At 48.7% G+C, this 12650-nt stretch overlaps 1 protein-coding gene across 1 annotated transcript in view; it reads left to right on the top strand.

Moving 5' to 3' along the window:
* The window catches only part of PEMT (phosphatidylethanolamine N-methyltransferase), a 93402-nt gene extending 81108 nt beyond the window's left edge, over positions 1–12294 (top strand). Inside the window, exons 6-8 of the mRNA XM_080981262.1 lie at positions 5233–5307; positions 9401–9676; positions 9727–12294. Coding sequence (XP_080837388.1) covers positions 5233–5307; positions 9401–9449 — 124 coding nt within the window. The 3' untranslated portion in view covers positions 9450–9676; positions 9727–12294. The remainder of the gene's footprint in view (positions 1–5232; positions 5308–9400; positions 9677–9726) is intronic.
* The last annotated feature ends 356 nt before the right edge of the window (positions 12295–12650 follow it).

Genomic DNA, 12650 nt, shown 5'->3' with positions numbered 1-12650 from the left:
AGTCCTGTAAGGCCTGTACCAACCTCCTGAAGCATCCAGCCGCCTCTTGTTTCCTGTGTCGCCCAGCCTGGCTGAAATAGGGCAGCATTAAAGCAGAAGGGAGGGACGCGGGTGGCGCTGTGGGTTAAACCACAGAGCCTAGGGCTTGCTGATCAGAAGGTCAGCGGTTCGAATCCCCGCGACGGGGTGAGCTCCCGTTGCTCGTTCCCTGCTCCTGCCAACTTAGCAGTTTGAAAGCACGTCAAAGTGCAAGGAGATAAATAGGTACCGCTCCAGCGGGAAGGTAAACACCGTTTCCGTGCGCTGCTCTGGTTCTCCAGAAGTGGCTTAGTCATGCTGGCCACATGACCCGGAAGCTGTACGCCATCTCCCTCGGCCAATAAAACGAGATGAGCGGCACAACCCCAGAGTCGGCCACGACTGGACCTAATGGTCAGGGGTCCCTTTACCTTTAAAGCAGAAAGGGAGACCTGTTGGAGAACTGAGTCTTCACCCCCTTCCCACTGGCCCATCTTAGTCCTCCCAGGAAGAGGAGAGTGAGTCCATTTGTGCTCTTTTCCCTGTTTGCAGCGAATATTTTCCCTTGAAGAAAAAGAAACTGTGTTTACTGAGGAGGCCTGGAAATGAGATTGCAAAAAAGGGGAGAGAAACGTGATCAAGGACTAATCACTCGTATTTATGATGGTTCTCTCTGAAAATAGTTGCTTCTAGAATAGCCGAAGAAGTCAATCCAGCTATTCTTCCACTCAGCCCCTTATTGATCGTTTTCTTCCTGTGCGCCAGCAAAACAAGGTCAGCCGCTGGTTTGGGCCCCTGAAGCAAATAAATGTTTTTAAGTAAGAACCCAACAGGCTCTCATTGCTCTCATCTCACTGCCTGCCCAGAGCATCACTCAGTGGCTCAGAGATGGGATGTAATGACTTTTGCTCAATGCAAGGAGCAGGTCAGGTTGATTACTGACTGGTCATGTCAGTTGTTGACTGCTGCAAGGAAGCCAGAAACTTCTCGATCTGCCGCATGAGTTGAGTCTGTGTGTCCGCGAAATGCCACCTCCTTTTCTCGAGGCCCCCTTTGCAGCCCCAAGAAAGCAGGTGGCGGCATTTTGGTTTATTTCAGAGGGAGGGGTGGAATTTAGAGGGTGGTGGGTTCAAAGCTTGCTGGAATCTTTTGGGCTCCTTGGAGTTGCTAGTCGCTGTTTTGCTGCCATCAGACTGCTGTTCTGGAACAATGTCATGCCAAAATCCTGCTGGGGCATTCTCAGACTAGAGTCAGGGGAGATGTAGATGAGTTTAGCTTACTCTGCCCTCAAGATTCATTTCTTGACCCCCCCCCCCCCCCAAATCTGGATGTATTTTTACCCCCTTTTTGGCATATGAGCCTGTCCCCAAATTTGGGTCAAACTATGGCCTCAGCCAAAGATTTGGTTCAACACTAGCAGTGCCTTTCTTCTTGGTCCACATAGAATAGGCATCCCCAAACTTGGCCCTCCAGATGTTTTGGGACTACAGTACCCATCATCCCTGACCACTGGTCCTGTTAGCTAGGGATGATGGGAGTTGTAGTCCCAAAACATCTGGAGGGCTGAGTTTGGGGGTGCCTGACATAGAACATAGGTAGCAACCAGACCCTTGACCCACCTAGCTGAGAATGGTCTACACCAGCAGCAATCTAGGGGGGTTTCTCTCCCAGCCCTCCTTGGAGGTGCCAGGGAATGAACCTGGGACCTTCTGCATGCAAAGCAGTTGTTCTGCCATTGAGCTACAGCCCTTGCAGTTGTCAGATGGCAGCTACTCCCAGAAAGCTCCAAATGTTGAGGTCCACCTGAGCTGGTTTAACAGACCAGCAGAAACCAGATATTGTATGGGGTTGATTGGCAGCTGCCTGTTGTGACACTAACCCCTGGAGCACTTCCGCAACTCTTTTTATGTTGACTTTGTTGTTGTTTTTAAAGCGGCAAATGGAAGTTCAAATAAATATACATGATCCACCAGATTTTAATCCCAGTTGTTTAGTACACAGCTCAGTTTGCATTACTTGAGTTACCCAAGTATGGTTGCTGTCGAAACATGATCAAATAGTTCTTTATTCTAGTTAGGGCAATGGTTTGCTGTGTCCTTCCTTCTACAATGGTGCCTGCCGTCACAGATACACGCACCACCTATTTTTAAAAAATGTTTCCCTTACATTTAACCTACTTCTGGGATGCAGCTGCCTTGCGTCGTGGTCTTGTATGATACGCGTTTCTGCTCTTCGGTATATCAAATCAAAACTCATGTGGGCCAATTGTTTACCTGGCAGTTTCTACATCTGTGACTTAACCTTATCATCAGACTCCAGCGTCTAAATGTCCTTCCTTTTCCCACATTGTTAGTGTGTCTCGCTCGCCTGCCATCCTCCTCGCAGCAGCAAAATTGCCAATCACCAAGCGCTACCTAGATACTGTTTTTTGGTCATTCTCATTCATTTGTCCTCTCCGCTGTGACCCATTTCTGAAGTGGCTAACTCAGCTCAATCTGAGGAGAGGAACTTGATCAGGGCTTTCATCAGAACAAAACAATCCTCTAAGTGGGCTTAAGACACAAGCTCTGTCTTCTACAGGCCCCGGATTGATCAAAGGACGACACACGTCACGTCGAGACGAATTTGTCGCCGGCCAATGAGGAACTGCTTTCTCCAAAACCCTGGCAGGGAAGCGACCAGCTTTCCTATGATGCTAACTTAACATCAAGTCAGGCTACGTGCCCGTTGAGCCACGGGTTGCTAGCTCATTTTGGAACTGGATTTCTGGAGTTAGTGCTGTGGGTGACACCTCCCCTAGTCACTTCTCCACCCCCCCGCCCCCCAGCATCAGGCACACTGTCCACAAAGAGACAGAAAAAGGTCAGATTCACACTGTACATTTAAAGCTCTGCAATCCCTCTTCTTCTTCTTCTTCTTCTTCTTCTTCTTCTTCTTCTTCTTCAAAATAATTTTTATTTGATTTTACAAGTGCAAAGTAATACAAAATAGATATCCCTATTTAGAGATTTCTCTGAATCTCAAGATTTCCCCCATCCCTATTGTCCACCTTTTCAACTGCATAGTATTTCATAATCCATATTATAAATCTCCCCATCTCATCCATGTTATTTGCTACATTACAAGTGTTATTAAAAAAATTCTGCTAATGTTTTCATCTGCTTACAGTGGTCTCCTAAATAAATCTGCCCCCCCCTTCTTTATTAAAGTTTTTGTCTTCTTGGTTCCTGAGCTTCCCGGTCAGTTTTTTCCATTTTGGCATATTCCAGGCATAGGCAAACTCTGCCCTCCAGATGTTTTGGGACTACAACTCCCATCACCCCTGGCCACTGGTCCTGTTAGCTAGGGATGATGGGAGTTGTAGTACCAAAAACATCTAGAGGCCCGAGTTTGCCTACGCCTGGCGTATTCCAACAACCTGACTTTCAATTCCTCTCTGATTACTGCGATACCACTTTAAACTAGTTAAGAAAGGTAAAAGGTGTGGGACGCAGAAGGTTGGAAGGCTCAGGGGCCAGGAAGTGGTGGTGGGAGAATGATGAGTGGTCAGGTGAGAGGGAGGTGTCAGAAGCTGAAGAGGTCACGGGGCTTAGTGAGTGGGGGGAGTCTGTGGCAGAGAGAAGTCCAGAATCAGAGGAAGAAGCTGAAGCAGGAAAGGAGGGAGGCCAAGAGGCAGAGAGGAGTCAGGCTGGGGAAGAGTCCTAGGTGTCTCCCTGTACTACTGCAACAAGCTTCCCATTCCCCTCTGGTCTCCCAGAACCAGTAGAGGCATGAAATGGGCAGAGGAGAGATTGGTGATGTGCAGACACAGTCTCTGATTGGTAAAATCCCCTGGAGAGGAGGGGACTTAGATGACTACAGGGAGACGGCTATGGGGAGGCCTCAGCCCAGTATACCTCCATTGTTCAGCCTGGACACTGAGGTCCAGTTCTGAGGGCCTTCTGGCGGTTCCCTCACTGCGAGAAGTGAGGTTACAGGGAACCAGGCAGAGGGTCTTCTCAGTGGTGGCACCCGCCCTGTGGAGCACCCTCCCCTCAGCTGTCAAGGAAATAAGCAACTATCTGACTTTTAGAAGACATCTGAAGACGGCCCTGTTTAGGGAAATTTTAATGTCTGATGTTTTACTGTATTTTTAATATTTTGTTGGAAGCCACCCAGAATAGCTGGGTAAACCTAACCAGATGGGCAGGGTATAAATATATTATTATTATTATTATTATTATTATTATTATTATTATTATTATTGATTTCAGCCTCAGCAACTGATCTGTGAGGCAATACCTACTGGGGATGAACTACTATGCTTATTAGTCCTGATACTCAACCCAGTCTGAGGGGGCCGTGTTTTTGCTATTAAAGAGTTGACTCCATCTTGCACAGTGTGATTTACTGCCACCTCACTCCTGACGGAGAACCACAAATGAATGGCACCCTAAGTCCCCGTCCCCCCCATGTGTCCTAGAGTGGGTTACAACATGATGAAGGTTACAAATATAAATAAATGCAAAGCATTCAGAATCAGAAGAATAGGGTGGATCGTGAAACACGTTTAATTATTACATGTCATTTTAATGATTTTTGGTACTATTTTTATGCTGTTGCATTGGACGTATAGTTACACACCTCCTTATTATATTCTAAGAGTTGGTGGTATTTACGTAAATACTTTTATAAATAAATATGGGGGTACATCCAGCTGAGTCTTCCTTTCGGATCTAGACAACAAATGCACGTCGGCACTTTTGAGTCGCCCTTTTACCTCCTTCTTTCTAACCTCCTTGGCCTAAATTCTGAGCTGGGGGTCGGGAGTCGTTCCTCATCCGATTCTGCTGACTCCTTTCCGTGGGCTTATATAACCACCTTAAGCAGCCTCCCTAATCTCAGGAGTTAGCCTCATCATTCCATCTCCCGAAAGCAAAATCACATTGTTTAACTTAGCAAAGAGAGAGGGAACCCAATTAGGTCAAGAGGCAGTTTTCGCCAAGGAGAGATTGGCCGTTTTTTTGCCAACGGACAGAGTGGGGAGGTGGGGAGAGTTTGCCACCCGATGGCAAATTTGAAACTTTGGGCCTCCTCCTTCGGAGGGCCAGCGCAACAGCTTCCCGGCCCCCTGACTCAACTGCGTCTTACATAAGGCCGTTCTCGAATGTTGGCCGTAAGAAACCACTTACCCGTTTCTCACCTCTTTGTCTCCTTCCGCCTTTTCAAACTCAGGCATGCAAGCCCAGCTGGTCTCATCCTGACGGCAGTGGTGGCGCTGTGCTACACAATTGCTTTGCGGTACGAAGGGTGAGTCTCTTTGGTGCTTGCTGAACGGAATAACCAGAAGCAATTTCGTTTCAGAGAATTGTGTAGAGGGAAGAGACACTCTCATTCTCCCCCCTCCCCCAGTTAACTTACTGTGTGTGTGTGTGTGTGTGTGTGTGTGTGTGTGTGTGTGTTTTCTCCCCTTTGCAATATGAAACCGCTTTGCACTGAGTCAGACTAAGGATCCCACAAGCTCAAAATGTATTGACCAATTTGCTTACAGCATCCATTCCCCAACTTTCCCTCCGAGGAGCTCGAGGGAGCGTACGTAGCTCCCCCCCTTTCACCCCCCACAACAACCCAGTGAGCTAGCCTAGGCTGAGAGGCAGTGACTGGCCCAAGTCGTGGCCAAGCTGGAATTTGAACCTAGTCTGACGCTCCTAAACCAGTATTTCTCAAGCTTGGGTCTCCTCCAGCTGTTGTTGGACTACAATTCCCATCATCCCTGATCACTAGGGATGATTGGGGTTGCGGTCCAACAACAGCTGAAGGAGACCCAAACTTGAGAAACACTGCTCTAACCACTACACCACACTGACTCTGCTCCCAACTGACCATGGAGTCTCTAGGCCGCAGCGGTTCTCAGCCTGTGGGTCCCCAGATGTTGTTGGACTACAACTCCCATCATCCCTGACCACTGGTCATGCTGGCTAGGAATGATGGGAGTTGTAGTCCAACAGCATCTGGGGACCCACAGGTTGAGAAACACTGGGCTAGGGCCTAAGGCAAGAGTCTTTCTGACCACCTGCTAACCGAAGACCTGGGATCCAGTGGCTCTCCACGTGCTGTTGGACTGCATCTCCCATCAGCCCCAGCCAGAGTTGCCAGTAGCAAAGGGTGATGGGGGTTGTAGTTCAGCGCATTTGGAGGGATACCCCATACCTAGGTAAAACCAAAGGCTTCAAAGGAGAGGTAGCGTTTGAGTTGGGGTTGGCCAGGGCAGGGAGAGATGTGAGACTCTGCCGCTGTCCTGAGAAGACCTCCCAGGCATTAGGGGCAGGAAGGGAGTCATTTAGAGAACATTATTATTATTATTATTATTATTATTATTATTATTATTTATTACCCCACCCATCTGGCCAGGTCTCCCCAGCCACTCTGGGCAGCTCCCAACAGAATATTAAAAACATGATAAAACATCAAACATTAAAAACTTCCCTAAACAGGGCTGCCTTCAAATGTCTTCTAAAAGTCAGATAGTTGTCTGTTTCCTTGACATCTGACAGGAGGGCTTTCCACAGGTCGGGTGCCACTACCGAGAAGGCCCTTTGCCTGGTTCCCTGTAACCTCACTTCTCACAGGGAGGGAACCACCAGAAGGCTCTCGGAGCCTCAATGTCCGGGCTGAACGATGGGAGGGAAACGCTCTTTCAGGTATACTGGGCCGAGGCCATTTAGGGCTTTAAAGATCAGCACCAACACTTTGAATTGTGTTCGGAAATGTACTGGGAGCCAATGTAGGTCTTTCAGGACCGGTGTTATATGGTCTCGGTGGCCACTCCCAGTCACCAGCCTAGCTGCCGCATTCTGCCAGATAGTCAGGCATGGGAGACCTGCGACCTCCTGATGTTAGACTAGAGTTCCTTCCAAATCCCAGTTGCTGGAAGCTACAAGAGGGGAGGGACGCGGGTGGCGCTGTGGGTTAAACCACAGAGTCTAGGGCTTGCCGATCAGAAGGTCGGTGGTTCAAATCCCCGCGACGGGATGAGCTCCCGTTGCTCGGTCCCTGCTCCTGCACACCTAGCAGTTCGAAAGCACGTCAAAGTTCAAGTAGATAAATAGGTACCGCTCCGGCGGGAAGGTAAACGGCGTTTCCGTGCGCTGGTCTGGTTCACCAGAAGCGGCTTTGTCATGCTGGACACATGACCCGGAAGCTGTATGCCGGCTCCCTCAGCCAATAAAGCGAGATGAGTGCCGCAACCCCAGAGTCGGTCAAGACTGGACCTAATGATCAGGGATCCCTTTACCTTTACAAGAGGGGAGAGTGCTGTTGTGCTCAAGTCCTGCGTTCAAATTTCCCACAGGCTTCCGATTGGCCACTGTGAGATCAAGATGCTGAAATGGACAGGCCATTGGCCCGATTCAGCAGGCATTTCTTACAGTTTTTGCTCTGAACCAGCAAAGAACTTTCGGCCAATACCCGACCCGATTAAACGGCTGGCCTCCCAAACCGGCAAGAAACATTTTGTACTCCTCCAGTTGCCATACATGATTTTCCCTCTCTCGAACCCACACACTCGTTGAAAAAGCGTCTCCTGCTGCATTAATTATACGCTGGCAGCTCCCGATGTTTCCAGTTTGTTCATTCAAATGTGATCTGCGAAAGGAAGGGGGAGGTTTAACTCTGCTTCCTCTCGGGCTGACGGAGAAACCCCTAGGTGGTGACTAGAAGTGGAGTTTAATTACCTTTTATTTAGGCGTGAGGAGGAGACAATATCCCATAACCCTGGCCTGGAGGAAGAGGAAATGTGTAGCACCCATTGTACCCTCTCCCACAACGTTCTTGTCAACCACATTCAATTTAGCATGAAACTGTGGACTATGGAACTCACTGCCACAGGACACAGCGATGGCCACCAATTCAGATGGCTTTGAAAGAGGGCTGGACAATTTCACGAAAGCTACCAGTTGCTTGGGACGAGGGTGGCACTGTGGGTTAAACCACAGAGCCTAGGACTTACCGATCAGAAGGTCGGCGGTTCGAATCCCCACGACGGGGTGAGCTCCCGTTGCTCGGTCCCTGCTCCTGCCAACCTAGCAGTTCGAAAGCACAAAGTGCAAGTAGATAAATAGGTACTGCTCCGGCAGGAAGGTAAACGGCATTTCCGTGCGCTGCTCTGGTTTGCCAGAAGCGGCTCAGTCATGCTGGCCACATGACCCGGAAGCTGTACGCCGGCTCCCACGGCCAATAAAGCGAGATGAGCGCTGCAACCCCAGAGTCGGTCACGACTGGACCTAATGGTCAGGGGTCCCTTTACCTTACCAGTTGCTTACTGGCCATGACGGCTGTGCCATGCCGCCGCAGTTGGAGGCAGTTAATGCTTCTGAATACCAGTCGCTGGAAGCTGCAGGAGGGGATAACTCCCTTGTTTTCGAATTCTGCTTTCTGGTTTCCCATGATGGGCATCCAGTTGGCCAATATGAGAACAGGACACCAAGCTATGTAGGCCATTGGCTTGATCCAGCAGGAACTCCTCCTATGTTTTTATTTAAGTTTAGAAACAGAAAGCTGTCTCGTACTAAGTCAGTCCATTGTGCCATATAACTGAATGTTGTCTGCACGGACTGGCAGCAGCTCTCCAGAGACTCAGGTCTTGCTCTGCCCTACCTGGAGATCCCTGGGCCTGAACCTGAGACCTTATTTGTGCAAAGGATGTGCTCTGCTATTGAACCGCATCCCTTCAACAGGAAGCTATAGGAGCCACTAACATCAAATCCGCTCCTATACACTTAGCTCCAGCTTGGGTTCCATCTGTTGGTCATGCTAAGCTGTGACACACAGAACTGACTTACTTAGCAATAGTCAGAGACCAGGCTTGTTGGGGAAAGGGGCAAAGGTCGGGGGCAGAGCGCATGCTACGGACTTGCCCGCTCTGCCATCCCAGCCTTTTAACGCCATATTCGGCCTGCATGTATAGGCAAGGCTTTATGGTTCTGTTTTGGCAGTAGGAGCACATACACATGGCTTCCCCTGGGAACTGCAGTTTACCTCTTATGAAGCTACAACTCCCAGCACCCTCCCCCCTGGTTTTCATCATTTATTATTGCTTGTTAGCCGCCCTGAGCCCAGCCTTGGCTGGGGAGGGCGGGGTATAAATAAAAATTATTATTATTATTAACAGAAAAAGGAGGGGGTGAATACAAACTAAATAGAATTAATAACAATAGATCCCAGCACCCCTAAACTACAGTTCCCATGATTCTTTGGGGGAAACCATGTGCGCTTTAAATGTGTGGGTTTGGCACAGGGGGAGACGGGGGCAAAGGGGTCGTCTCATGTTAATCAGCTCCTTCTTCTTCTTCTTCTTCTTGTCTCCCTGTCAAACTTGTATGCCGCTCCTGATTCCCTCTGCCAGGCCTTTCACAGAAGAAATCTATCGCCAGAAAGCAGCCAAGAGCAAATAGGCCACAGAATCCTGAGAAGAATGGCTCGGTTTGGAAGCTGGAAACTGGCCTGCCGCCGCCACTAGCTAATGGGTGCAGGATAATTTGACGGGTGTGAAAAGTACAGCCTGACTTCTAATCATGCTTTCCACGGACTCTTCAGAAGCCTCCTTTCAAGATGGAGTTGGGAGGGAGTGGTTGTGGAAGGACCCCCCCCAATCCTTCACAAAGCCTCTCCCCAGCCCCAGGCGGGGAGGGGGCTTTTGACGAAGACCCCTGCCCCACCCCTGCCTTTCAGCAGCTTCCATTAAGTGTGCCAAGTCTGAATGCGTTGATTATATACCGGAGAGCGTCGAGAAAAGTGGAACAGGCAGGAGGCCTGATTATTTTATGTAACCACACATCCCCAAAAGATGATTAATGTGCATTCCTCTTTGGGGGGGGGGAGAGAAGCCATAATTGCACAGACCCGTTGAACGCACACGAGAGCTTTGCCCCTGCTGGCATAGAGGAGATGGCGTTAACCTTTTGGAAAGGGAAGCGGGGTTTGGAGCTCATTCCCTGCGCGGGAACGCCCAGCGCCGCAATTTCTCATGCCGTCTTCCCATGTCGACGCAAACGTTTCGAGGTCATTTTTCTGCTATACCCCTCTTCTCACGGAGCTTTTCAGCCACAGCATCACACTCGGAAGCTCGGCAGGTGTTTTTTCATGGGGCGCCCCAGAGCTCGCAGCTGAACCACACGATCAGAACAGTTACCATATTTTTCGCTCTATAACACGCACCCGACCATAACACGCACGTAGTTTTTAGAGGAGGAAAATCCGTAGGCATGCCACCCGTAGGCATTCCCTCCATAACACGCACAGACATTTCCCCTTACTTTCTAGGAGGAAAAAAGTGAGTGTTATGGTGCAAAAAATACGGTATATGGTGTGCCTTTTGCTGGGCTGAACCATACCACACTGCAGCTGGAGAACTGACATGTTTTGAGCGAGGAGAGTCAAGCCCCTCTCCCCACAGAAAACAGGCATGTCAGGGGAAAGACTCAGCTAAACATTCTTCCTGATAAGCTAGAATTCTGTGCAGGGAGGTTCTTGCTGTTGTTGTTTTTAAATGTGACAAATTTTAAAGAAGCATTTCTCCCTTCCTGCAGTCTGAAGTGGTACTTCCTGCCCAAGCTGCATCACATGACGCTGCTTCACGAGTATTTCAGTTCTCTACCTGGCTGTTCTGGTTGTGCACATTTGCACATTACTTATTGAGGACGTGTTGCGCACTCAACTTTTTTGCCCTGTGAGGTCTTTTGATTCTTGCAGCAGACTCCTTGCCCTCTCTTTCTGCCCTCGATGTCATTGGCTGACCTGCTCTGACATCACGCAGTTAGAATTTAGGTCTGAAATACGCGAGCAGCTTTTCCGAGATTAAGCCTCAGAAGTATTATCTTTGGGCTCTTGCGAGTCTTGCTCCAGCCACACCCAGATCAAATCCCTCTGGGGATGTCAAAGGGGCAGTGGGAGCCACAATATGACAAGTAACATGACATAAGCATCACAAATCTTCTCTGAGCACTTGCCCAAAATACAAAGCCGATTGCCCCTTTGGTTTGGGAAAAGTTGAAATGTTTTTGATGACATTTACCGCAGCTGAGGTCACATTGATGATGGCATGCTTAAACTGGTTTCCCTAGCAGGGCTTTCCTGCAGAGATGTGTCCCTCCTCTGACTCTCAAACACCACTGCCCATATTTTCAGGCCAGGCAGAAAAGATGATAGAGACTGGAAGCCTTTTGGAGATCAAGGGATGGAAAAGCTATCGGGTGCCCTTATCAATATGAGGAATCTGGTGCCTTTTTTGCTGTGTGTACAGTTGGTGCTATAAATTCCTTTCCCTTTCTTTTCTCTCCTTACTGGTGTTCATTTATGGCTCTACCACTTTCCATCAGCCTGCCATGAAAATATGTCATCCCACTGCTCTCCCATTGTTTCCAAGATCTCCCAGACAATCCCCAGTATCGGCTTCTGGGGCTTATCCAAATTCCTTCCACTGCTGCCCTAACCTTCTGTGCCCCATACATTTTACCTTTCTGAACCAGCTCCAGTCACCCGAACTATACTCACAAAATACCAAAAGGAGACAGGAGCTCAGGAGGCTGCCTTATACAGAGTCAGGCCAGTGGGCCATTTTGCTCAATACTGTTTGCACTGACTGGCAGCAGCTGTCCAGGGTTGCAGGAAAGAGTCTGTTCCAACACTACATGGAGTTGCCAGGAATTGACCTTCTGTCAGATGCTGTATGCAGTGGCAAAACAGTCCTCTCTCTCGCTGCGCCGTGCCTCTGTTTCCCTTTCCCTCGGGTAAAATCCCCAATGGAGAATGGGCTTTCCTTTTGGGAAAACAGGTTGCAAACAAACTTTATTATAACGGGTGTAAACAAGGAGTTTTGGTTCTTCTTCTTCTTCCGCAGACATATAACAAACAGTGCTGTTGCTTTTTATTAAAATGTATACCTGTCTTAAGTTATAGTTTGTATACTGTTCAGGCTTAAGGTTACTTCCTTTTACAAATCTTCCATAGATCAGACTTCTGACCAGGAACTGTTGCTAGTTAACTGTTTGCTGGCAAGGGGGGAAAACAGTAATTCAACCTGCTCAGTAAACAAACTTTTCTGTCACACTGTACCAGCGAGCTATGGCCCTTCTCCATGCTATATTAAGCAAGCTATAGCATGGAAGCCCGTGTCAAATTTGGGCTTTATATCTTGGTAGCGTTACCCTGTTTCCCCCCGCTTTGTCCACAGCAGTTGGACCTCAAGGTGCTGCGTGCTAAATACCCGCGTTTGAAAAAATAAAATACAGAAGTCTAGGGTTATCTGTGTGTGTTCCTTGTTCTGCCAGACGCATCGTATGCTATGTTCCCTATTGCTTTTCCATCAGCCTTGTTCACGACTTCTTTCAAAGGACAGTATATTTAGATATCCGCCCCCCCCCCACAGCCTCTCAACTTGCTTCATGTTGGCGAGGGGCACTAGTCCCCCTAACAACTGAGAAGGGAAAGATGCATTGCATTATTCAGATAACGTATGTCAGGTTTCACCGGTTTGGCTTATAGTTAATGGGTCTAAATTAGCTCTCGCTTGTCGAAGGGCAAATTGAGGGTTTTTTTCCAGAAGAAGGCAGCTGCTTCCATGCACTCCAGTTGTCCTTATTTGCTAGGTCCTGCAC

Source organism: Podarcis pityusensis (genome assembly GCF_964106645.2).
Source record: "Podarcis pityusensis genome assembly, chromosome: 14".
NCBI lineage: Eukaryota > Metazoa > Chordata > Lepidosauria > Squamata > Lacertidae > Podarcis > Podarcis pityusensis.
Note: the sequence above shows the minus strand (reverse complement) of the source record. Positions and strands in the feature narration are given on the sequence as shown.